This window comes from Excalfactoria chinensis, chromosome 12 (genome assembly GCF_039878825.1).
Source record: "Excalfactoria chinensis isolate bCotChi1 chromosome 12, bCotChi1.hap2, whole genome shotgun sequence".
Classification (NCBI taxonomy): Eukaryota; Metazoa; Chordata; class Aves; order Galliformes; family Phasianidae; genus Excalfactoria; species Excalfactoria chinensis.
In genome coordinates this window covers 7,893,985-7,921,548 of record NC_092836.1, presented here as the reverse complement: position 1 = coordinate 7,921,548, position 27,564 = coordinate 7,893,985, and the positions used below count along the sequence as shown (strand labels likewise).

The following is a 27,564-nucleotide window of genomic DNA, read 5'->3' as shown; positions in this document are numbered from 1 at the left end:
CTGTTATGACCAAAGTGACACAACTGAAGCAGTTTCAGCTCCAATGTGTGACCTGTGAATACAATCTAATCTTTTTCAATAATATGTTCAAAACATTTATATCCTGAGGGTATATATTTTATATATATATATATATATATATATATATATATATATATAAAACATTAGAAAAGCAGCAACAAGATAAAACCCAGCTGAGGATCAGATCTCCCTGGTCATTTAGGTGACAGAATGAAAAGCTGTATGTATCATTTCAACACAGCTCTAGTGCAAGTATTCTTGAGATACGCTTCTCCACCATGCATAGCCTGCATTTGCAAAGCTATCAGGTTAAAATGAAGAACTGAGAGCTGCATTGCTTGCTCGGCCCTGTTTTTTTTTTCCTTCACATTGACTGAGAAGTTACATTTGTTACTTGTCATCTGTGGCGCAGCAGTATTTGAAACACAGCAGTCAAGAAGTTTTCAGTGGATGAAATTGAAAGAGATTAACTGAACAAAAGTAACTTCCAGCTACTGAATTCATGTAGGTCATAGAAAGGCTTTTTCTATTATTTTTAATTTGGTTTGGTCCTGACCCCTAAGCTCATGCACGCATCCTCCTGCCCAGGCCGATGTCTCAGAACCATGAAGTTTAGAAAAGACCAGCAAGATACTCCAGTACAGCTTTCAACTCATCACCATCCAACCCATCAGTGCCATGTCCCTCAGTGCCACATCCACAATGTTTCTTGGCCACCCCCAGGGACGATAACTCCACCACCTTCCTGGCATGTCAGTGCTGCCCTATGCAATCCCTAGCAGGGACAAGCCAAGTACTGATGCCCTGCACAGAGAAAATGAAGAGACACATTGCTCCAAGAGACAACATCCCACTCTCTTGCCCAGTTCCTCAGATCTGTGGGCTGTGCAGATGAGTCACCAGGGCCCTGAAACAGCTCTTCAATGTTAGAAGCTACAATTTCCCTGTGTAGTCCACTCTTGCTTTGAGCACAATTTTCATGACCATGCTTCAGAACGAGCAAGCTGCAAAGTCAAGAGCTGAGCTGAGAGCAAGCTCTGACTGAGGATCAGAAGACATCTGCAATATCAGGTTTGCAGTATTTTGTATGCTGTTGTTCCCAGAAATAACACCACTTCTACTTGCAAGATCTTTGCGTTCCCCACTACAATCAAGGAAACAAAATCTGACTGTAAACCTTTTTGTTCTACATTATCATTTCATGTTGGCTTGGTGTGTTAATCAAAGTGTCAGTAGTAGCTGCAAAGAGAACTCATTCAATCCTCAAATGAAGAGAAATCTAAGCTTTCTAACACCGGCACATTTTCCAGTGCATAAGCTTTCTCACAAAGTAATTATTTCATTTTCCAGAAAGATTACTGATTACATCACAGTGGGAAAAACTAAGAGAGGGATCCTTTATCTTTCCCGTGTTTCTGCAATTCTTGTACAAACTTATACTTGTTACCATGAAAAATGACAAATTTGCCATCTGATCAAAATGTTAACAAGGTAAGTGTCAGCGAGATGGATCACTGACTGTCACTGCAAGCCAGAACATGAGGATACATTGATATTTCTCAATATATTCACTGCTTCCCCAATGTTCGCTAACAACATTTCTACTGTGAGTGTAATAAATCACAAAGAAATAACAAGCTGCATAGGATCTCCAGGATATGATAGATTTGTCGTAATAGCAGTATCTGCAAGGTAGAAAACAATTGGTAATGATCTATAGAAAGACCTAATCAACTGTCATTTGCTATAATGTGGCAGATGAAGCAAATATATGAAATCCATAACACTTCTTTAGCCACTATCCTCCCCCTACATATATACATGCATCAAGTAGAAAATAGTAAAAAGAATGAATGAGTTTTGGGGTTGCAGAAGAAGAAAAGAAAGTTAATAGCATGCCCGGGATGCAATCATTGAATTATACACTACTGAACAAGGCAAGGGATAATCACAGAAGCTGCACAGTCCTGTAACAATGATAAAGGTTTCTGCCAAGCCCATTCCTCCCCTTTGCCTTATTTCTTTTTCATCGATTTCAGTGTGTTTTAAAAAGTACTTACATTGAAGTGCAACCAAACGCGAATGAAGCTGGATAACCAATGGAAATGCCCACCCTGATTTCACAAGGGATCCCAGGGGACTGAAAGCAAGATGTACCTTAGGTATTTAGTGCAGCTCCAGAAATCAAAACCAAATGTTCTGCACTGGGTTGTGCCAGATCACCAACTTACTGCTGAAGCTCTCACATTCCTTTGCCTGCTCCTACTTGGCAGCAAAACGCCTCACCTTCCAGCAGGCACATGCACAACATTCACTTTTAGTTTGCTGAAATACAGAAGTTGCTCAGAACTACTTCCCGTGGAGCTCAAGCGCTGCCTCGAGTTAAAGACACAAGTCCTGCATTTTTATGTACTGAAACACCTCTCTTGATCACATTCTCCATTGCCATCTGCTTGCAACAACACTCAGGTCAAGAACTAACACCAATCTATTAACCCATTAGCTTCCCTGGCTACACAGACTGCTCTGCACAGATTTTTATTGCTACCACGTCAGAAATGCCTCTCTGTAGGAGGCAGTGTGGCAAATACAGTAGGAACCCTAGGTTTAAAATTTCAGCAGAAAGCTTAATTCATTCTTATAAAATGCTAAGAAATCTATATCCTTTTTCTTTTCTTCAGGAAGGTGGGAGAGTAATGGCTGCTTTGCGCTACTTTGCTTGCAAATCACATTTTGCTAAGTGAATGCATTTTTGGGAACATAGGAATTGCCAAGCTGCCTCAGCACAGCGGTACTCTGCTCCGGCATCCTGTCTGGCAGCTGCTGCAGGGGAACATGCAGGAAACCTCCTAGTGGGCAATTACAGAAAAACCTGTTCAGATCCAACAGTTTCTCCCAGCCCCTCCATCAGTCAGTAAAAATTGGCACGTCTTGTAACACAGAGGTTTGCCTCCTCTCAAACTCTACTTCAGGTCCTTCAGGAGTTTGTAACTTGGTATTTTCCACATCGGAATTTACTAAGAGCCATAATTTCCAAAGCCCTCATCTTCTGGCTCAGCACTAAATAAAGCTGGACAGATTTTGGAAAGGGCTCATCCCCTTGGTGGAAGGAAACTGCTGAATTCTTTTGCAAATCCACCCTTACAGGGTCACAACAGGAACAGCTCTGTGCTCAGCAGTTCTGAAAACCTGGCCCCAGGTTGAGTATCAGGGGCCAAATTATGTGATTTAGAGGCAGAAATTCCCTAGTGACAGCAGCGGAGATTTCTGCTCAATGATGAATACCTCAATAGGATTCTGGAATAATAGAGCCATGAAAAGTGGATAGTGCCAACAAATAAACATCAAAGGGTAGGACTTTCCTTTTCAATCACATTCCCTTGTGCCCTACATAAAAGGGCTAAAATATTCTAAGATGAAAGAGGGAGAAGGAATGGTTAACAATACGGTCCTGCATTTCCTTCTAAGATGAAAATACAAAGCATTTTTCAGGTGCAGTGTATTCATATAACATACGATTGGTAGTTTACACAGTATATGAGATGCTGGTGGTACTGGGACTAGCCTTCTTTTCATATACACCAAAGAGGACTGCATTTCTTAAGTTCCTTTCCACACTGATTGTAAAATTGTCTGTCTTGCTCATCTCCCTCTCTCTTTTTTTTTTTTTTTTTTTAATAAACAAATGACTTCCACCTCTTTACCTTTAATATTTTCAACATTCAGCCACTTCAATCCACAATTCTGATCAAAATGCAGGTTTGTGCAGAATTATTTCATTATTTCTTGTGGCCTTTCAGATAATTTCAAGAGAGCTTATTGGTAATCAGCTGAACTTGAGTCCCACATGGCTTAACGCTCATGTAATTTCCCCTGATTTCTGTCACAGTTTTGGCCCAGCATACAGCCATCATTTAGACTTCTGTCCTTCAATTCTGCTGGAATATCTAACTACTATTTACTGGTGCATTCAGAGCGCTAACGTTCAGCACAGAACTAAGGAGTATGGATACTGTACACTGAATGGGAGTAAGTCACATTTTCTTGAAACCTTTCGGTCTCTTCCAAAGCCCTTCACAGAACATAATAATTCACAAGTCCCTGCCAGCATTGTGCAGGAACACACAGGTTTTCTGGGATCATAGAAACATACTGTCCATAGAAGTTGAAGACACTGCCTTATGAGGACAATGGGAAAAGATTAAGGTTGCACAATGAGGAGAAGACACAGGCAATGACTTGTACTTAAGAGATGATTATTTACTAGGTGTTGATGTTAACTTTTTGCTCCAAAGTTTTTTCTCTCAGTGAAACTGTGGACTCAAGCAGAAGAGCTTGAGATATGGAAGGTATTGCACACACCTTCCCCCTGAAGGAGGGGTGCAATGCAGAGGTCGAAGAACTTCATTTAATCAGAGGGAAAAAAACAAACAGGTTGACAAGATGCAATTTGCTAATAAATGCTGTTCTGTGTAATTAAAAGAAACTACCAACAAACAGAAATTACTGTGGACCAGCAGGAAACAAGAAACTCTCAATGGAGAATGGTAATTCAGAGAACACCCACCATGCAGCCCACCTTCCCCATTCCCCCTCTAGAAGGAAGCCCATTTTATAAATGGTGATTAAGGCACTGAAGAAAAAAGTATTAACATGATTCACATGTAGAAAACAAGGTTATTAGGAACAGGGATCATTTCAGTGCATTGTTCTCCTTAATAAGCATAGCAACGAGTAATTGAGTTTCAGGCAATCTCCAAGGTGGCGCTTTGTAGAGAAAGCATAACTTGGCATGATGTCTACTTTTCCTTTAATTACATTGCCCTAATGAGCAACTTTCTTTACTCTCAGCATATCTATTTTTCTTGAGAAGAAGCAACAGTAATAAATGAGTGAAAAGGATCATGAGGTAGATCCAGAGAAGAAATATCAGGAGCCTGAAAGGAAAATATTGTTAAAAGTAGTGTAAAAACACCAGATAGTTCTCATCTTCACTGTTTATTGCACTTAATAGGGGAGTAAAGGATCTTAATCAACAGAGCATGTTACCTGACCTGGGAACTGCCCTTGTTCCACTGCTATTTCCCTTCTACAAGTGTTTATGAAAGGGACCCAGAAACACAATGTAGCTGACACATCAATCCAAAGCTCTTTTGCTCACATGCAACAGGGGGCAATTCTGCTTCATGCCCTTGTGCAGACATTGAGAAGAGAAAACCACATGCCAATAACAGCCTACTGAGTGTCAATACTGCTCAACGTGACCAAATACAGAAGGATATGGCTTTTTCCAAGTCTTTAAAGCTGTTACACAACCGATTCTCCTCGAAAGTCAGGGCCCTACCTATCTTGCATGTCTTTTTTTCAGCTTACAGCAAATTTCCTGGATTCATCTTTATGGAAAAAAACAAACAAACAAAAAAACACCAAACAACTTGTGTTCATTCTGCTATTTTTTTCCCTGCACATTTGCTAGAAGACATCTTACCAGTGGAGACAGACCTCCCAGCTCCAGTAAAATCACTGCATCCACAGGTGAGCAAACGTCACCTCTTATAACACTACCTAGGTTCAACCTTTGGTGAGTTGCAATTGCTACAGCTTGATGGCTTTGAATGAATTAAGCCAATGTACTCCCAGTTGACTATCCAACTTTTTTAAATACCAGCAATATTATTCTACAGATAAACAGTGATGCAAAGTTCTTTAGAGTCATTCCAGTTCTCAGTGTTTTGTAAAGCTGAAAGCACATCCCAGAATATCTGTTGAGTGCCTTAGGGTCACAGCTCACATAAAGAAACATGATCCTCATTTGCTGGCTTATTCCATGCAGCCCTCTCTTTTTGCTTGTTCAGAGATTTGTGAACATATCTGCAGTCAATAGCTTTACCTCTCTCACTCCATAACTTCACAGCCTTCCCTTACCTCCCCGCATGGCGCCCTTAAGTGCTACTACTTAATGCACTCACAGAGCTGATAGAAAATTTAATTAACATATGTAAGAAATACTGTCAGGTCCCCAAAACCAGGCACTTGAGATGTAAAAGTGTGAAATGAAATTATCTTTAAATAAAAAATTTGAAAGTGCCAGTGGAAGCAGGCACCTAAGACCTTAAGTGTTTATGCAGCTTTATATATTGTTATTTCTTCAGTAAGACTGCCACAGAAATGGCAGGGGTATGAGAAGAAAGTATGTTAGCACTTAGACTCTACTCGTAAATGCATTAAGAGCAACAATTTCAGCAAGAAAAAAAAAAAATCAGGAAAGCAAAGTCCCTTCTGGGGAGCTAATCTCAATTACTGTTCACAATCACACTGAAGAAAACCCTGCATAACTGCCATACTGTACACAACCTGGCAGCTGTGTGCATTTGCCACTTCAAAGACACTAACGTAATGACCGAGGGGAGATTTCTCCTCACAAAAAGAAAGAATAAAGCGATCCTTCAAGAAAAAAAACCACTAAAAATAGACCTTCAATTAAGAACGATTTATTGCAATACCTTCCCACTTCCACAGAAATCACAGTCCCTAAAAGCAAGTTGTCGGTGCACAGAAGCAATTTACATTCACAAAAAAGGGGGTACAAATGTTTAGCTGGATATGCTTATAGGTTTAGTTCAAATACATGAGCAATTTTCACAGTTAAATTCAGGAAGAAGTTCTTAGTCAACCCAGTTGCACAATGCTGCAACTACCCAAGCAATACGAGACAAAGGCTGACTTTCCTTGCTCCCATTAATTGTTGGAATGCCTGTGCATTGGATGGCTGTAATTAGGTTGCAACTCACTCCAATGGGATTTTGAACCTTGGCTTCTCTTGGAGCAATAAATTCAGCTACTCAATGTGGACAACAGTAAATACCTTCTCCATTCTGCAGAGTATAAAGGCTAAAATCTGAGAATGCTACACTATACTCCTGGAAACAATTCCAGTGGCTCCCTGCAACACCTGAAGGCCTTTCCACCCAAAAGTAGTTCTCAGCACAAGGGGCAGTAGTCAGAAGGGTACATTTCTTATGCAAGGCAAATAGCAACAAATCTTTTTTTAAAAAAATAAAAAATAAAAAAGAAATCATACATAGTTAATTACGTAATTAATCACATTTTGGAGAAGTTCCATTTTTGAAACACTTTCATCATCTCCTCTCTTTTGAAGGACCTGGCTGGTGGGCATGGGTTGATGGTTGGACTGGGTGATCTTACTGGTCTTTTCCAACCTTACTGATTTACTGGTTCTTGAAAATCCCACATTTTCAAACACCCAATTCCACAGAGAATGAACAACTTAAGACTTTGTGGTGACAGCTGTATTTTAAGGCTCCCTACAATGATCCATCACCCCAGTGCAGGAGTTGAAGCTCTCCACTCCCACTCTGCTGAGTACCTTGTGGATCAGGACAGGGAACTGCAGTCACTGGTGAAGGAAGGACCCCCCGGCTCTACCTGAGGCTCTACAGAAGAGCACCTGCCTCTGCAGTGCCACCTGAGTGCAGGGTTATAAACACAGCTCAATAAATTTGAGGGCTGGAGAACAGTAGGAGAGAGGGGAGCAGATTCTCCTATCATCAGGAGGGAAATAGACTTTTAAAAAGCCAGTTGTGCCTGTGCACAACAATGAAGCTTTATGTCTATACAAACTGACAAGTCAAATTGTACTCCTGGGCCCAGTTCTCAGCATCAGTGCCATTTGATGGTGATAGCTCGCCTCCTGCTTCTGCAGCCTAATGGCTCTGTCTGCCAGGAAGGGCACGCAGGATGATTAAAATAAGCATTAACAGAACGGTTTGGTGATTAGCTTTTTTCCCCTCTTCTCCCTCCTCCCCCACCCTTTTTTTTTTTTTAACTACAGAGTCTTGGTCTGCAAAGAACTGCTAAAGCCTTTTGTTCATTAGCCGCATACTTTACAAGTGTAAACTTAAAGAATTCATTTTCTTAAAGCCAAGGATTAGAACAATTAAGGAAAAGCACTCCAACCTAGCTCTCCAGTCAATCCATTACATGGAAAAGAAACAATAGTGCTTACAATATTTAAACAAAACTAAGTAGTATATAATTATCCTGATGCTGTCAAACTGAATTTTCACTGTAGTGCAATGATTTCTTAAAATTTCCTTTCTGAAATGGAAATGAACATTTTCTTTCCCAGTATGGAGACATTTCTGCAATCCCTTTGGACCTCTTCCATAGCAAAAACATTGCAGAAACACCTAACATCCAATCTCTCTTTTCTTTCTGCTGTCAGCCTTCTTCCTCCAGTCCTAACTGCCTACTCCATCACTGGGTCTGCCCAATAGAGACACATGCACTCATCCCAGTGACTGTCCCATGTACTTGCATCATGAAGAGTTAAAAGAGTAGAAATTAATTTGAGCAAATGCCTCTAAAAATGTAAGCTATTTGCCTGCAATATTTTACATCAAGTAATTTTGTACCTTGGCCTTCCTATGTATCTTAGGTCCTACTTAACATATGGTAACAAAGGTATAGAACATGGCCTGAGTTATATTTGGCAGTGAATTTTTTCAATAGTGTTTTGAATTTATAGAACTGAGACTTGCCTACGATAAACTCTGTAGCATTTTTTTTGCCAGAACACAAGCTGTAATGTAAAGTGTTGTCTCCTACAGAAAGAGGTGAGGTGTTAACTGTGAAACCACAGCATGCTGGTAACAGAAAGGTGTTGCTTTGGAGCCTCAGGGATGGCAGTTTATATTCAATGTTGTTAACTGTTTCACTGATTATTACTGTACCAGAAATACCCAGCAAAGGCATGACATAATCAGATCTTGATTTAGCCACATCCCATGCACTTCTTTGCAAAAAAGAAGGCCTAGAAGTTCCCACGAACACTAAATTTGTGAATAAAATATAGATAGCTCTGTTATCTGAGAGGCGACTTTGCTACCCAGCATACAGGAAAGCCAATCACACACACAAATGAGACACTGATTTACTGCAAAGCTGAGCAAACTTGTGTGCTAGGTGGTCTTCTACAAAGCCAGTGTACCCCAGGAGTTTCACAATACTTTTTACAGATATTCTTATCACTTTCACCACCACTTTAAGAAGTACTTTTCTTCAATCTTTATAACTTTCACTTTTATTTCCATAAATATATATACATGTTTATTTAAAAGTGCCTAAATAAAAGGACTAGGGAACTCTATTGCAACTCAAACTGCCAGTGTGTCATTTTGGTTTTGGAAACCACAAGCATTCTGTTCCCCATTTGATATTTTAGGACTGCTTGCAGTATTTTTCTAACTCCCTTTAAGTTTAACTTCCTTCTATATCTTTATGCTTACAGAAGAAAAAAAGATAATGGAAAACAGTGGGCAAATACATAAAGGAAGAAGAAAGCACACTTTTTTTTTTTTCCTACAGAACAAACAAAAGCAGGACACAAGCACATATCTGGAAAGCTTATTTCTCATATCTATATATATTTTCACTCTTTTGACTCAAAAGATAAATTAACTTGACCTTGCAGATATTGGTAAACTCATCCCATCAGACTTTTATTTACTTTCTAACCAAGGAAGAATGCCTGGGTCCATTAATATACCTCCACCTTCATTTAGAAAAGTCATACTTAGAAAGTAAGGGATAGCGTCAGATCTGAATCACTGAAGCCGCTGATTTAGTGCTGGGCAGGTCAATGAAACTGCCAGCAACAACCAGTTGAGATGGTGTCACTTCCAGCTATTTGGTCCTTGAACCTCCTTTAGATAAATCTGATCCCTCAGGGCAGCAATCTGCATTTGGAAGAGAGCTAATAAAGTGATCTCTTCTTGGGGATCACCACTTAACACCATAGTATCTTAAAGTACCCATATGTGGATCAGCACATTGGATCCTGTTTAGCTACGGAATATGGTCCTGTGGAACAAGACACTCTCTAGTTTTTTTGCTCTTAGCAGAACAAGTTACAGAAATAATCTGCACTGGATTTCTATGCAGTTTGGTCTGGAGGTTACCAAATAGCTGCTCACATGCCCTGAGCCATAAGCAGAACGCAAGGGAATATTTCATTTTAAGCTTATGGCATCATTCCAGTTCAGAGAAGAAAAATCCCTTTTTGGAAACTGCCAACTGTCATCTTAGATAGTTTTGTTTACTTTCCATGAGGTCACTTCTAAAAAAGCTGAGTACATAGGATACAAATGGGGCATGTTCACCCCACCAGCAAGAATTCAGCCTGCACATCAGATGATAACCAGAGATCTGGAGACATACTTACCTCAGGGAGAGGGAGTTGAAGAGAAACACCTGAGCAGCTAAGCAAGTCCAAGCACTGACAGAGCAAATGGGCCTGAGAGACCATGTTCACTTTAATCCCTTTATCATCAGCCTGTCTTTGGTTGGAGGCTCTCTGTCACTAAGTAGCTGGCCAAGGAAGTACCATCAAGGACACAAAGAGCAAATACTCCACAAGCTAAACACAGTAGAATACCCCAAGGGGCAGCAGGGGCCAAGAGCTCCTCTGTAATGCTCACAATAATTTGTACATCGTAAGTTAAACATAAGTGACTTCTGGAAGCTGGTATTTTTTACCTATGAGGAGATCCTGAGGCAGGAAATGGTAAGAACCAGCAAGAAAAGTAATGGAATGCAGAGAGAAAGTTGGGCTGGAGAACAACAAGACTACACAATGATACATAAAATGCCAAATCTATGTTACCTTCCAGATGAAGTCTAAGTGTAAAGGGCATGTGTGTAATCACAAGGAATGGCTGCCTAACTGGGAACCCTCCACTCCTGCTTTGTTCCTAGAGCTGGACCGATTCTACTTCTTTAGATCTGATGGAAGACATCAGGGAATGAAATGGTTCTTTATCAGATTTGACTATGTTTTCCTGCCATCTTCAGATATGTGCAGCAGTGCATGTGGCATGCAGGAAGGTCTCAGAGATTTCAAGTATCACAATAAGAAACATTTTACAAGGTCAAAAAGAGTAGAAAATACCACAAACAGTAGGATTTTCTTCTAGGGAGACATACATGATGATAGGGATGCCTTCCAGTATTCTTGCTAGACCCTGCTGATGGATTTATCATTTTTGTTTAATGTAGGTTGGGTGCACGCAGGGAGTACCAGCAGCCTCCAGGAGATTTCAAATTATAATCTCATAAAATATCATGGTACACAAAACGGATCATCTTGTTTGACTCAAAAAGGAAACTCGTTTGTTGGAAAAATAATTTCTTTAAGGTCAACTCAAAATTCAGGTATCAAATTCAAAACATAATTATTTGCACAGCTGTAGCTGAATACCACAGTACTCGCAGTTGGAAACGTTCATGCACAGTTAATCTGACTTGCCCGGCTGGAGTCGCTGTAATATCACAAGAGACATGAAACAACTGGGGAAGGCTTATGCTCCTTGGCTACCAGAAGCTCCTCTGATGCTCTGTCAGTCAGAAAGAGCAACATTGGCAAGACCAGGATAAAATCCACTGCCTGAGAAAGAATTTATTTGCTGCTGCATCAGAAGAAGATAGGGAAGTAGACTTGTACCTGGGGAAAACAGAGGCTTCAAAAAAATAAAAAAAATATAAAAATAAAAAAATATATATATCCAATTTAGATTCTCTGCTGCTTCCCTCCTTTTCCATGAGCTTACCCATGCAGGGCTCAAAGAAAGCAGAGTCTGGCCCCAAGGGAGTTCAGATGCAGCAGACTGATCTACCAGCAGGCTACAATATGTTCCCAGAAGGTGCAATGTAATTCTGAGGCCAAGGAACAGCCTATTAGCTCTGCATGCTATTAATTTTCATGAACAGTTCAATCCAATGCTCACAGAAGCTGTTGGGCATCTTTCCATTTTGTCTAGCAGGGCCAGAATTAGGGCTTATTTATCTTTTCAATTCTATACCTTATCTTTAATTGTGAAGCAGTCCTGACAGTTCAGTGCAGCTCTGCACGTTTCAAGCCCTTTGCCAGCCTCTGTGCCCAGCAGCACGTGAGGTGCTGCCTACAGGTCAGGGTGAAGGCATGTCACAGTCAAAGCCACTCACACAGAATTAAACTTCAGGCTCGTTTTGACTAAACTTCTCAATTCAACACAGCTCCCCAGTTTTGCCAGGTTGAAAAAGCAACCCAGCAGGTTCTTAAGTCATGTGCCAAAATGCCTCCTTCATCCTCCCTGGAACTGGAAATGATTACTAATAGGTATGCTTGCTGAAATGATTTAACATAATGTGCTGAATGAGATCACTAAGTCAAAATATCTTTCCCTAAGTGATTCTCTTACTGTGTGTCTGAATGTTAGAGGGAAAGGACAGCATGAACTGAATTCTTTTGTCGGCTTCTGTGTTTAAGAAAACCTCCAAGTCACCAAAGAATTCACATTAGGAAGTTTCACCCAGATTCATTACAAGAGGCCCATGAAGCACATCTGGCAGGAAGCAGTGCACAAGGACAGGAGGATTTGGGTCAGCTTCTCTTATTCAAATTTTTCTCTTTTAGAGCATTTAGAGCCTAAGTTGGGAACTAGAGATGGGCAAGAAAAACAGGTAGGCATGGAAGCAATGGAAGCACAGCCTGGGATGCATATTGCTGTTGTAGCATCCATTATAGCAGGTTGCAACCACCAAGTGAAACATGGGCTTTGGGAAGGAACATGGCCTGGCACCACAAAATACAGCGCTACATAGCAGGGCGCTCAGCTTTCTGCTGACAGGCTGGACTGCCCTCACCCATCCAAGTTTGTCAGCCTCAGAATTAACTTATTGAGGTCAGTACTCATAACAGCGGTATTGCAGACTTGATTCACTCTTCCTTTCTGAGAAAGCCCCATACTCTCTGCCCAGTATGGCTATTACCTGCCAACCTAAAGGATGATGAATGTTACTTATGTTGTGGTAATGGCTAACCACTCTGTGAAGGCAGGGGACAGGCTGTGCTATGGACTTTTCAAATACACATTGAATGGGAAGTGCCCACAGATGGCTGAGTGTATTAAAGCGCTGAGACACTTCAGGGTAATGTTCCCGAATGCTCTGGACACAGCAGCTCTGCAGCACTTGTGCTGACTTCCACAACACAGGGTGCTGTCCTAAAGATATTCACAAATAACACGCTTATCAGTTACTGTGACATGCCCTTCCAAAAGGAAAAAAAACCAACAACACCTTATTTTCTTAAAACACACAACTCCTTGATGAGTAGACTTGTAAATACTTTGATAAATTAAAAAAATATAAAGATTTCAAATGAAACAAAAAAAAAAAAAAGAGAGGAATAAGAGCCCAGAGGATGGAGAGCTAACACTCCCTAGGAAATAGCCTCCCACAGACTGCAAAGATGACAAGGAAATAAATTAAAAATATCTGATGTCATCTTTTTTTATTGTTAATTGCTCTCTCTGCATATTAGGAAAATCATCTGGTGACTTCTTTCATATGCATCAAGGTAATAAGACCTAAAAGATTAAGCGATGTATTCCAAGAACCACATCAGAGAAGGTGCTGTGGAACAGGTTGTGGACCCCTTTCTTTCCCAATTAATGTCCCAGTATTGAAGATCTAAAAATATATCCAGAAAGTAGCTGGCATTTATGTCCATCAGCAGCCTTATTACAAACCGAGTGCTAAAGATACACCTTGCCTTTAAGAATACCTTTTACACTTCACAGTTTTAGATGAGGCTATCTTGGAGCTTTATAGCCAAAAGACCAAAGATACCAGAGCTCAGTAAACACTTTACTAAGGGATCAACCACATAGTTTCTTTTTCTGTCTTTTCAGTCAGCAGGATGGTCACTCTCAATCCAAATGGGACAAATAAAGCACACAGCAAGAGTCTGTGAGTATTTTCTAGCTGTCTCAACTGTAGACGTCTCCTAAGAGGACTGATGTCTCAACATCTGGGCATTCTCCTTCCTGTCAAACACTACTGAGCAATGGGATTTGTCAACAATCTGCTCAGCATATACAGATGACAACTGCAGAGTTTGGAGAGCTCAAGGGCATTTACAGATAGATAGGGGTTTGAGATAGATGTAATGAACTAGGGCCGAGACCCAGAATCTGTGAAAATTATACACAACAGCAGTATAGTTTTTACCGGCAATAATTAAACCAGGCACTGTGACATGCAAAATCTAGCCCAGGTGTGCTTTGCAATTCCAAATACTGTTTCAGAGAGGCTAACAGCCTCAGTGTCATATAATATGAAGAAATGGAAGGATATCTGCTGCCTAAACTACAACTTATCCTATGACTCAAATATTCAGAAAGCAAGCTTCATTATGAACAGGTTATAGATCGTCCTAAGCACAAATTTCACAGATGATGGATTTAAAGCTCTTTTTTGCACCTACACCTCATCCAATGGTACTCTACTGCTCATAGGTTTTCAGCATGCTGCTCCACTATGACTTACAAGAACTTCCTCAACATTTTAGAAAGTCTTGACTAAGAGATGAGTCTTGGTACAGCACAAAAATGTATCATTCCAAATAATTTCTCAAATCAGCTGCATTTTAAATAATCATTCCATTTTGTATGTTTTAACATAGATTTATTCACTACCCTTATGACAGCGTGCTGCTTTAGGCCTTCTACCCTCCCAGTCCATTGAGTGATAGAACTTGGCATCAAACTTCTATAGTATCAAATGACGTAGGTTTGTTTCCTGACAACCTAATTGTACAGTGAAATCTTTGGTCAGCTGCAGTCTCTACAAAAGCATATGTTCACTCTTTGGTATTCAAAAGTAGCTGTTTAGACTCTGAGGCTATACATTGTTCCACTAAAAGATATATTATCACATCTGTGTCTAAATATTTTTGCTTCCTATGTCTGCTACAAGCAACACCTACAATTGCCACAGCTGAAAATGACAAGATAAAAATAATTTCCACCAATTTGTCATGCCTTTTGCATTCAACAACACTAAATGTATAGCCTATTTCATTAACAGTTTCCTTTTTTTTTTTTTGTATTTACATATAACAACAGAGAAATAAGCACGTTTAAAAATAACAAGATGGCATTGTAAAAATAACAAAAATGGAAACAGATTTTGTGGGTTGGTGCAGAATTGAAAAACCACTTAACACATCTGAGGAGGAAAAAAAACATTAACTTCCAAGTTGCCTCACTTTGCTGCTTTTAAGTACAGCATTATATAGGATGGGCATCACGTACTGACATTTGATCTCCTTGCTCAGCAGTCTCATTATAAGGTTATGTTAGAAGGGTTCTCAATCTCTGTCTTTCACGTCAAAAGCAAACATGTTTTCACCACCTTTGAATTAAGTCATAGAATCACAGAATCATTAAGGTCAGAAAAGACCACTGAGATCACACCATGTCCAACCATTATCCCACCTCCACCATGCCCACTGACTATGTCCCTCTGTTCCACATCTCCACATTACTTGAACACCTCTGGGGATAGGGACTCCACCACCTCCCTCGGCAGCCTGTGCCAGTGCCTCATCACTCTGAGAACTTTTTTCCTAATATCTAACCTCAATATCCCCTTAAGTCATTACATAACATCAAAATATATATTTTGAGAGTGGTGAGTTGTCATCACGGATATGTCACAAAGGAAACAATGCAGAAGCATAAAATGTCATGAATTCTTCTTCAAGCATATGGTATTGCAGGAGCATTGAACATGTTTACATTAATTACTTTCAAAAAGAAAAGGAGATGTCACATTTCTGATAGAGGATCCTACCAAACTCACTAAAAACCACACACAAATCTAACAATAGTGAGATTTTTTTCATTAACTCATTGTGACAGCTGTCAAGCTGGGAAGAACTTTTTTTAATAGCAATCCAATTGTGCATTTAAACAAAAGCCAGTAATTCAGTCACAGCTTATGTCCTCAGCTCTGTCATACAATCTGCACATATGCAGAAATTACATCTATAAGCAAAGTTGCTCTTCACATTTTATTTTTGTGGCTACAATGCAATGTGCCCTGAGCCTGGGCAGAATCCTGCAGAAAGCAGGCCAGAAGGTGAGCTGTGAAATCTCAGTATTGGGCTTGGTGCTCAACACAGGCTTTCCGCAACCAATAAAGATGCAGAGAGCCTGTTAAATAATTCCATTAAAAGCAAGGCTTTATCTCTGATGTCATTTTCTAACTGCGAAAACCACTCTGAACAAGTAATAGAGTGCAGCTCTTACCTCCTGGTAGACATCATCATTCCTACTGAAGTCTCCTGACCTCCTTGGAAGGACATGGACGTGAACATGCTAGAAATATGAGGACAAATAATGGTTATTGCCAAGATCATGACTTTCTTTTCCAGATTATCAGCATTATCCTCCACTTGTACCAGTAACTGTGAACAAGATTCTGCAGAATTCAATGTATTCCATAAAAGTACCTTAACCCTTCAGAGATTATAAAAGATGTTCAGGACAGTGGATGGAGGAACCACTAGTACATTATGGCTTACATCTGATTCAACCTGGTATGTTGTAATCAGCTGACATTCATGAATCCTGCTAAAAATTCTCAAAATACAGCTCAAGTCTTTAATAAAGACCAAAAAAAACCCAAACAAACAAAAAACAAAACCCAACCAAAAAGCTTTGTCTATTTGTAATAAAATCCAAGCATACCTACATCACGCTACCCTCATCTACAAGAACATCTGTTCAGTGGATAAAATGAAATCATGGGGATGTTTCACTTAATGAAATACCCTGAATTCTGCTTGTTTTTCCTTAGCTTACCCTCATGAAACCAAATACGCTGCTCCTTAAACCTACCATTATCCACAGCTTTCAGCCTAGAGATGAGCATGCTTCTTGAGGGTTAAGAACAGTGTTTTTGAGTAATACATCAATGATAGTGTTCTGATAGTGTATTATACTAATATATCATGAGAGCGATAGTGTTCTTGTGATGTATTAGTGCAATGTATCATCTGAACATCACTGCTCTCATGACAAATGGCTCAAAATCACAAGGTACGTTTAAAGATGGTCTTCTGAAGCCGTAGGCCTAGAATATGGCTTTAGGACAAAGAGAGACTTCCAAGAAAAACACGAGTGAAGATTGTGGTTTGTACCAGCAATGTGAAATTCCATCAGCTTGCCGCCACCTAAATCTAAATCTCTTTAGATTTAAAATTTATACCTAAAACTACCGAATAATCTGCCAGTTTGTTTCTCTTCTTGTACAAAGAATGATACCACTGCTACAAATACTACTTCTCAGGATTTTCTCATGATGGTACATACAGAGAGAGCCTAGTGTCAGATATCAATAACCATTATGTCCCAAAACATCTATGAACTTGTGTCTTTTTGTTTTTTTTTTTTAACCTCTGTGGCAAAATGTTTCAGTACACACACAGGAAAAGCAAACAGGATGTGGCCCAAAGCTTAGTGCAGAGATGCTGCACTGCAGATGCACAGAGCAGCACAGCAGGTAACAAATGAGCCTAATGCGAGCTTCTGCCCAAAACGAGCTCATGTGATCAGCATGGAAAAAGGAGAAGAGAACATGTTTATGAGAGCATATGGGCCACTTGGCATCGCTGGGGAGATTCTCAGGGTTTGTCACCTTTACTATGTGCATTATGTTCTTACACAACGCCGGGCTGCTCAGCAAAATCTGTCATCTGTATCAGAAAACAAATGGGTATTTCCAGGTCTGAGGTAACTACAATCAATTATGAGAGAACAATTTTTTTCCAGACATTCCAATTATTTTTCTTAATATTGTACTGGGACATACACACAAATCTGAATTCTTCCTATCACCCGTGTAATAGAAACAAACATGATTGGCGTTTATGTCTCAAGTAGATTACTTCTTTTTGGTTTTTGGGGGAGAAACAAGCACAGAGCAGAGCAATGGTGCCCATGTGGGAGCCACTCATTTGTCATTCAGCTTATGGCTTTTCCAGCTTGGGGTGCTGATATTATGATACACTGGGAGTTCTTTAATTGATCATTTTTTACTTGTCAGCATTATTCACTATGGCTGAAGACAGACAAAACAAAAACCTGCAAGTCCAAAAAAACCATTTGCAGTTGACTGAAATGTGTCAGTATATACAAACAAAACATTTGGCTGTATATATTTCCTTTAACCGAACAAACAGATTTAGGCAAATCTTCACTCAAAACACTGTTTGGAGAGGAACAATCCAAACACTGTCTATATAAAATGTCAAAATAAAGCATTTCAGCTCTTCCTTGTTATTGTGGATACCCTCACGTCTGGCGGGTAGCAGACAGCACCAAAGCACTCCAGCAGGCTGCATTCAATCACTGCCGATTGTACTCCTTTTCTCTCCTAAAAACTGCTTTCCCCTCATTTTGCATTGTTTTGATTAAGAAGCAAGAGAAGTGACACACAACAACCGAGACATTCACATTAACAGACCAATCAATATCAGTGTATAAAAAGAAATGCAGACACTTTTGCATTGCTTAACATGTCAGCTGCTATTCCCTCCTGTCAGACTCTGATGGAGAAAGCTGTGTACCACTACATGAGACAGGCATACTAGATGTCGCAACATGGGACGTGGCATCATGAACTCAGGTGGTACATCAGGTACACGTACTTTGACACTGGGTGGTCAAAGATGCCTGAGCCTCACTGGCTGTTTCTGATACCTAGAAAAAGATAGTGAGAAAAGAACTTCCAAGATCTTTACACTCATACTGGACAGAATTAGCAAAAGCAATGTGAGGAGTGAGGAGGGTATCTGCAGTGCCAAGAGGTGCTCTCAAGCCAGTGATCCCCCATGTTCCCAGTGGGGCACTGCGAGCTCGAGGCTACTCCTCCCACTGCTGATGAAACCTGGCAGCAGCACAAACATTGGTGGGACTTGACCTCTAAGGTTGATTTCCAATGAGCCAGAGTTACAAAACACTCACAGAATTTTTGACAAAAAAAGCCCTCCACAGGCTGTTTTGTTGGGAAACAAGACAATCAAACGCCATGCATTCAGGTCAGGTGAGTTTTGCTTCAGCACTCGAGGCCATAGAGAAAGCAATGTTCTTAGTTATGGCTGTTTTTATATACTGAATTATGGTTGAATAACCAATGTGTCACCGCTGTGCTGGATGTAAAGCAAAAATACCAGGCAAAAATAAACACTGAAAGAGATTTCCTGAGTAGATCAGAACAGTGAAGATCAGATGACCCTGCCACACACCACTGGGGAGAACATGGCCATCGCCTGCAATAATTCATGAACATTATGTTGTGTTCACTCAGCTGCTGTGCTGGTTAGCAAAGCAACAAAGCTCTGCTTCCACAGAAAGCGAGATAATAACCTTCATGAGAGCTCCTCAGCACTCACCCTGGGACTATTAGCGATACATCTTGCTATAGGACGAGTGCATAAAGCCTGGCAGTGGATCACATGGTACTGAGAACAGGGGCTTGCCAAAATGCTGGCAAAAGGAGGACTGATTTCCCTCAGCTGCAAAGGCAGCACATGGCTGAGCTGTGTCTTCATGCAGCAAAACCAGATGTCTTTCATCAGCCTAAGCCATTCCCTTGTCACTTTTTGCTCTTCATAACAGAGAAAATGTGGTTTTCCATAGTTCTGTGTAAAGCAACATCAGAAAAGGCAGTGATGTGGGGCATGGGGGAGATCAGAAAGAGTGAGCCCCCAAGTCCATGCCATGCACAAGCAAGAGGAAGGGCAGGAGGGAAACAAGTGATGGCAGTCTGCAACATGTGCTGGCCACAGGACCTGCCACCAGCTGATTCACAGGGAGAAAGGATCGAGGCATACAGATAACACCTTATTTGCTGCAAAAAGTTCCCTGTCCGCTGTAGCAACATGGGCTTCATACAAAAGGCTGTGATAATGCCTCTTCTAAACTACCAGATTAACTGTAGAAATTCCAAACTAATAACCATTCTCCAAGTAAGGCTGTCAGTGGGTGATAAAGAAAATCAACCATAATACTGAGATAGCCACATGAAAAATAGGGCAATTTCGTCCTCTCTGTAAACTGGGCTTCCATGGAGCCCTCGTTTGCTATTCTTGATTAACTGCTCAATTATCCCTGTTACAAAATTATTCTGCAGAAAGCCCTGCCTGTATATCCGTAGCTCATTAACAGAAAGCACTCCCTCTGCTGTCCGCAAAAATATATTGCATTACCCGGATGATAGCAGACCATACAATTGCTCTCTTTGTTTTGTAAGCCAATTTCTATGGCCCTTGACTTGCAGACCCCAGCAAAGACATCTTCATGGCAAAGCAATTTCTGTTCAGTGAATATATTTGAGTTCTTGACATTTTTCCTATTCCTGAATTGGGTTGGGATGGAGAAACATACAGGAAAAAAAAGTCCTATTCAACACTTAAAAAAAAAAACACAAAAACACCCCAATTTGTACCAATCAAAATATTCAGTTTCCACAGCCTTCAATATTACGGCCATTATAATTTTACTGCATATCCAGAAGTTATAAAATTACATAATACACTTAGACATCAATGTTATAAAATATTAAAACATGACAGGAAACTACTTGATACAGTTTCTTCCCTACAAAAAATGCCCAGTTTTTAGGAATTGCCATCTTCCTTTATTACAGTAGGCTGCACACAAGATGCACGCATGCCCTGCCTTCTATTAGAACAGCAGCTGAAGCATTCTGGTGGTAAAGTCTGCTGCAAACCCAAGAAGACTGCACAGACTAATGATCTCTCACAACACGTTTGCTATGGCTCTAGTTTACTACAGCACAAAACCAAATCCTGCTTGTCTACCAGCACAAGTAATGCAAGAATAAGATACAGACATGCAGATCAGACACTACCAGGCTGACACGTGAAGAAGCCCTTTAGGATCCACGTGTGTACCTCTGTGTGACACTACACTGTACACATAACCCAGGAGGGAGTAGAAAAAGCTTTGCAATGATTATCACCAATGCTTATACCATGGGTTTGCCTCTTGGATTATAGCAAGATACTTGGTCAACACTGAGAACATGTACTTGGGAAAGCAGAAAAGTGCAAAGAATTTGTGAATATCAGGAACCAAACCAAGTGGGGGACTGGCAGCAAAGTACCTCTTCAAATGCACAGACTAAGAAACTTGCAGATTTAGCATCCTCAATAAATAATGTACCTGTCAACTACTATAAAGTTTTAAAGAAATGAGCTGAAGAGAGACCTAGACCCAATGAAAACATGTGCAGATGGATCTTTAAAGCCTCTTGAGACCTGAGGTTATAACTTCCACAGCTGAAGGCAACTTTACCATTTACATGAGAACACCCAGCCTCTCCCACCAGCCCCAAGGCCAAGCCAACTGGCACAGTAAAGAGGATAAATAGTCTTTTCATTGGAAGTGGTGCTCCAAATCATCTCCTGAAAGACAGTATGGAATGAAGTGGAAATAAAGGTGGAATGGTGCTTCTGGACTGGTATTTTCTGACCTCTAAGACAGTCTCTAATTCCAGGAATGACAGTCCCCACATGGCAGTAGGAAGGTCAGGCCAAGGACTACCACCGCCAGTTCCTTCCCATCTGCCCAGCAGCTGCAACTCCAAACACTGCCTTGAGATCCAAAAGAAGAACCACATACTGACCCAACCAAGGACACTGACACCGAAACTGCCATGCAATCATGTCAGCAATAATAAGACCACAACACTGTGAGACCTGCACAGCAGCATCTGCCCTAAAATGTTAGAGAACTACAGAAACAACCCTAATCCCTGGCAGCCCCTGCAGAAAATATCACTTCTATTTTGTAGATGGGAAGGCTGAGGCACATACCAATGAAGGTGCCACGGGCTTAGGAACAGCTGGTGAGCACCTGCCTTACTGCTCTGCTCCTTCATCTTCCTTTAGGGTCACTTTGCCCAGGTGTTTTGTTGCAAATTTGTTGTTGTTCAGATGCAAATGAAATAGCAATTGCATTTCCCTTCACCTCTGATATTTAGTTAAGTCTTGATAAACGCATGTTGTTTTAACACTTGTGATACATATAATTAGGGTTCTTTATGTTTCAATAAAATGTTCCATAATAAACATTTACTGCTCTGTGAATAAACATTTAAATGAAGCTCCTAATGGGGGTTACATGTTTTGAAGCAGTTCATGGCTTTGCTGAAGTCTCTCCCTATAGTTAATGAGAGTCATTTCCATAATCTGTGCATTATTGCTTAAGCCTTCCTTTAGGAATATTTTACAAAGTAAAATTCTGTGAAATATTATCAGCCAAAAGAGAAAATGTTAAGAGGATTATCAAATTGTCCCTTTAAAGGGACAGTACAAGCTTTCATTTTTCCCAGGAGATGCTAACATTATAATCACGAAGAATCTACTTAGTAATTATCACACTGCAGCAGTGCATCATTGCTGTGTTTTTCCCTCAGAGATCCAGTCTAAATAAAAAGGACGGGAGACCCCAGAAAGGTCTGATTTGAAGGGCAGTGTACTACTATTTTAGTTTCTCAAATTAATAAGAGTGAGATTTGGTAACCCCCAGCCAGACCTTGCAGATGTCAAGAAAGGTTGAGCCCCTTGGAGAGAGCAGAGGGCTGCATGCAGCTGTGTGTGCAGCTTTGTACACTTAGCCCCAAAATGCCAGCCCTACCACCATGTGATTCACACCCAGGGGCTCAGCCCACTTTTGCAGAAACTTCAACCCATTTTCTCACTGACTCCAGTAACTGCAGGGCTCAGTGCCTCGGGTGAGATAGAAAATACACCAAGGTCCTGGGAAATATTATTGTTGGAATACACTGCGTTTTCAGTTCTCCAGTGTACCTGCAATGATACAAGCACCTGTAAGGTATTTCTTCCGTGTGTCTGAGTACATCTGAAGAGACCATAAAACTGAAATATATCTTCTCTAGCAGGGAATAAGAGCATTGCAGCACTAATGGCCTGCTCCTCCTTTAATACAGGGAGCAGGGAACTAGGAGAAAAATGAGAGAAGATAAATCAGGAATGAATGTGATGGGGGGGGCGGACACAAGCTCTACATACTGGTTTCTTATTCTGAGTGGGAAACAATTCTAATTTGTGTGGTTATTGTCCTTTTAGACAACTGTTGCAGCTGGGATTACGAAAAGTTTCCTGCAGAATTAACATACTGTCTCCCTTTCATGAGAAAATGATAGAAGAGAGATGCTAATTTAAGGAGAAAGAAAAGGTTTCCAAGGACAGTAAAGACCAAGCCTCATAACACCCTGTGCGGGATGAAATGTATTCAGGCCGCAGCACTTTCCATCTCTGAATCTATCAGTGTTAGGGGAGATTTCTGAAGCTCTGTGCGAGTATTGAGCCATTATATACCCTTAAGGACACATTTCCCAAGAACAAGCATATATCTCTGTGCATACATACAGCACTCACAAGACTGTATTTAGTTATTTATAACATTAAAATTACACATAGCAGGTATGGGTTCCAAAACATGGGCTGTTTTCCTGTTTTATTGCCAAATATGCACATTCATCTCTAAGGTTTAGCTGCTTCAGTTAAACCTTTTAAATGTAAATTATTTTCTGTTATAAAAAGCTGATTGTGGGAGTTTTACTATTTCAAAGATGGTAATTTATGTGACTGGAACAAAGTAAAACATTCAACAGAAACAGAATTTTACTTGATCAGAAACACTTTTATGGTTCCTTATAGCTTTCTTTTTATATTTCCCTCCTGCAGAAGCGGCCTCTTCTTTCAATTGGCTTGAAACAGATGATCTTAAATAAAACCATAATTGAACACAATTAACATGTGTGTCATCCCCAAATTCTTCTTCTCACAGCAATTCCTGGAATCCCTAGTGCCAGAACTCAGCTGTTCACCAAAGTTCCACCATAGTCTCTGGGACAATAGAGGTAGCAGAACCAGTCTAGAAGTCCTTCCTCTTGTAATCTCAAACAATTTCAATTGTGTATCCAATGAGGAGCTTAGAGTCAAGAAAGCAAGTTTTGGCAATAGACTATGCGACCCCAAGCCAATTTTATTTTTCACTGACTTACTTCCTCCCAGCACTGCTGAATTTGGGATATAAAATGGTTTATGGAAGTAAATGTCCCTTTGAAAAAAATCAGACTTCATAGGCCACCTATTCCAACACCCAAAGGTGACTGAAATCCCTGTAATGACTTCAGTCTCAGAAGCTATAAAGTCAACCTTTGCAGAATAGGGCAGTATCAGCACAAGTCACCTTTGAATATTTTGATAACAACCTATGCAAGTTAATATATGTTATACGAGGTTAACAGTGCAAAAGTACTTTCATTCTCAGTTTCCCAGGCACTTCCCTGCTCTATTTTCCTTTCTGCTCAAGCCAGTGGCAAAACTCCTACTAACTTCAGGTTAAGTCCTTCATTATTTGAAGAGACCTGACAGAGAGATGAGTTCAAAATTGCAAAGGATATACAATACTGTGTCCACAAACCACAAAATAAAGAGCATTCCGTAGTCTTTATTAAGTGTGTAATAATTTGAAATCAGATTAGAAAAGGTGTCAGCGTCCTTGTCTCAAACTTTTTTACATTTAAAGTATTTTGTATAAGTCATGGCATGGCATCAAACATCTACACGCATTACCCACCTAGCTCTAGTGAACAGCAACAAGAGCAGTGCTGATAGCAAAACACACAAAGAAACTCATCTTCTACCCCATGTTTGCTAAATCAAGAACTCAAGTATTTTAACTTAGCAATTTAATTACAGAAGTGTATATTGATTTAATCTTTCTCCACATTCATAAGCCAGCTAGAGAGAACAACGAAGTGTTCTGCTTAGTACACTTTTACCTTGGTAAGCACAAAGTACCTTTGTTGGAAAAGGAGCTCTTTCAAAATTGTGTAAACCCACAAATTCCTTTCAGGCTTTGGCCATTTCTGATTCACGCTGGCATTTGCCAGGAACCCAGCTGAAAGCACCAGACTCGCTGTCCTGGAGAACTTTCAACAGACAGTTTGCCCAAATGGACTTTGACTGTGACTAGCAGGGCCATATGGGCAGAAGAGTAGCAGAGGTGAACAGTTTGTGATTACGTGCTTAAGTCATTTAACCTTCAGAATTACGATTCTGCACACTCTTCCACCCAACAGGAGGCTGTACAAGCAGGTGAAAAGATAGATGTCTATTCCTAATGACTGTTTAGGAGACTGCTGAGCTCTGGTCTGTGCCCATGTTGGTTCAGTTCATTAATGTAATTAACCAACAATCAATCTTTTTAAATTAGTTACACAAAAACAGCTACTGCCAGATCAACTGACATGAAAGTTAGGTCACGCTCCATTTCTGCACGATTTAACATCCACACTGGAACAGAATACAGGGACTGGAAGCATCAGAAACTGGAGCCAAATTCATTTGAAGCCCTACAACTTAATTAAAGTGCGCAAAATCTGTGCAGCTGGCTTGGTCTTATTTGCATGGCCTTCCGTGCTTGCAGTTAAACACCTTGGCAATAGAAGAGGTGCTCAGAAAACAAAAGATGGAAAAAAGGATGTGCTCACAAGACACGGTAGTGAAGGAATGTAGATAGTTTCAAACGATGCAACTTTATGAAGGGCTAGAAATCGGAACTTGCTTCCACAGTTCACCAGCGGTTCTGTTCACAAAAACATTTTAGGTGGCAGATGAAAGCAGGAATTGAAGCTGCTGTTGGCTCCTGTTCCATTTCTGTGGACTAAGAAAAGACCAGCAAAGCAACTTTAGCTTTCACTGAACAGAGGGTACCTCAAAGGGTTACAGCACAGTTTCATCGTTGGCCTCTGCACACAGATCTGCTGTCCTGGGATCAGAGCTGAAAGCAGCTTATAACAGGCTCACAGATGCCTCCCTCCTTCTCCTTCCTCCAGGGACTGGGAAAAGGATTTGGTTGGCCAAAACGTGCTGCAATGTGTTCTCCAGAAGCACTGGCTGAGGGGTTGCTAAGGTGACCAAATCCTGTCCTGCTGCTCACCAGCCCAGTGTCAGAAGGACAGGGCAAGAAAGCAGCTCCACAGCCTGGTTCAGGCCATGCAGGCTTTGCACTGCTCAGCTGTAAGCCATGCTGAGCACAGGCCCCAGGGGAAGCAGCTCAGTGACTGCTGGCTATGTAAACCACAGCCAGGCCACGAGCAGAAGACCACAGTGATGGGTTAACTCTGCCTGGGGGGCACAGAGGATCTGCCAGCTTGGTGTGGGTGCTGTCAACCTGGCTTGAGACTAATAGACAATTTTCTTCTCAATCTTCTAAGCTGAACCTGAACTAAACTGCTTTCCATTTCCCCAAAAGAACAGGTTTGCAAGTTCGCCTTATGCTTGACCATTAAGACAGCAGCTGGTCTCTTTTAATCCCTTGCACTGACTGAGTTGATCCAATTGCTTCCACCAGGCCTAATGTAGACAGCACAGCTGAGCAACTGTCATGAAAGTGGGTTCATTCTCCTAAAAACACCTGAAGAGGGATGAGCTTGAGTCCTGCCCGTGATGCAGTGCTGCAGGGGTATGGCAACACCCAGGCTGCGAGCCTGCAGAAGGATAAACACATCCCTTAAAGTGTTGAGCACCTTCCCTCCTGTTTGCATTGTGTGTGGCAGCATCAGGCCCTCAAGTAAGAGCTTCAAATTCCCCTTACATGAAGGGTGAAACCCTTACCCGGTCTTTCAGTCATGAAACCAGACAATTAAGCTGCATTTAAGGTTTGATATTAGAAAAAGCCCTCCAAAATAGTGGTCAGGTGCTGGAGCGGGCTGCCCATCACAGCATTATCCCCAGAAGTGCATAGATGCGGCACAGAGGGACATGGTTAATGGGCAATACTGGTGGTAGGCGGATGGCTGGACCAGACAATTTACAGGTCTTTTCCAACATTAACTGTTCTGTGACTCTGATTTTGATGGGATTTAACAGAAAAAGCAAGAAATGAGGCAAACAGGGAAGGAGAAGGAAGATGTTTCATTTATAACTGCATATAAATTAGCACGACTAGAGGAAAAAAAGCCTCTTTTAGGAGACCGAGGAATGTGCAACCTGTCAACCACCCTCCACAGCACTGCTGCCAAAAACCACCAGAGCAGGTGCCTCTGGAAAGAAGACTGAAGCAGACATAAGTGAATTTAAAACTAATAATAGCAAGGAACTTTAATGAAACTCCCTGAGTAGTTAAAGCAGCTTTTCTCATATAGAATTTTTTTTAGCTTTCATAACTCTGAACTCAGGAAGCATCCTAAAAAGTGGCAGGCAGCATACTGTCACTTTGTGCATCTCTCTGAACACACATGCATCTTTCCTGCAGCATATATGTAAAAGCAAAATGCAAGGAGCCTGCCTTCAGAAATCACTTATTCATTACCACAGTGACCTACCTATACACTTCTATGCCACTTCCCCATGATATACAAGCTGCTAATCACCAGTGGGCTGCTTCTGTGTATGAAGGACCAAGTTACGGGACCTGGGAGAGCAGAGCTTGTGCCCCAGGGGAAGCTCACAGGTTTGGATCTGCCTCACTCCGCAAGCTGAGTAGGGAGCCCGAGCTGTTCATGGGTTTAGTATCAAGCATTGCTGCCGGAGTGAGAAGCAGGCTGCAATGCATGAGGAATACAAAGCAGAGA

The 27,564-nt window shown here is 40.9% G+C and overlaps 1 protein-coding gene across 6 annotated transcripts in view; it reads right to left on the bottom strand.

Annotated features, from left to right (window-relative positions):
• The window catches only part of FHIT (fragile histidine triad diadenosine triphosphatase), a 558,163-nt gene that overhangs the window by 61,472 nt on the left and 469,127 nt on the right, over positions 1-27,564 (bottom strand). For all 6 annotated transcript variants that reach the window (XR_011905121.1, XM_072347387.1, XM_072347386.1 and 3 more), the window contains exon 6: positions 16,176-16,244. Coding sequence is in view for 5 of the 6 variants with exons in the window: in XM_072347387.1 (XP_072203488.1) it covers positions 16,176-16,244 (69 nt within the window). In the remaining variant the exon portion in view is untranslated. The remainder of the gene's footprint in view (positions 1-16,175; positions 16,245-27,564) is intronic.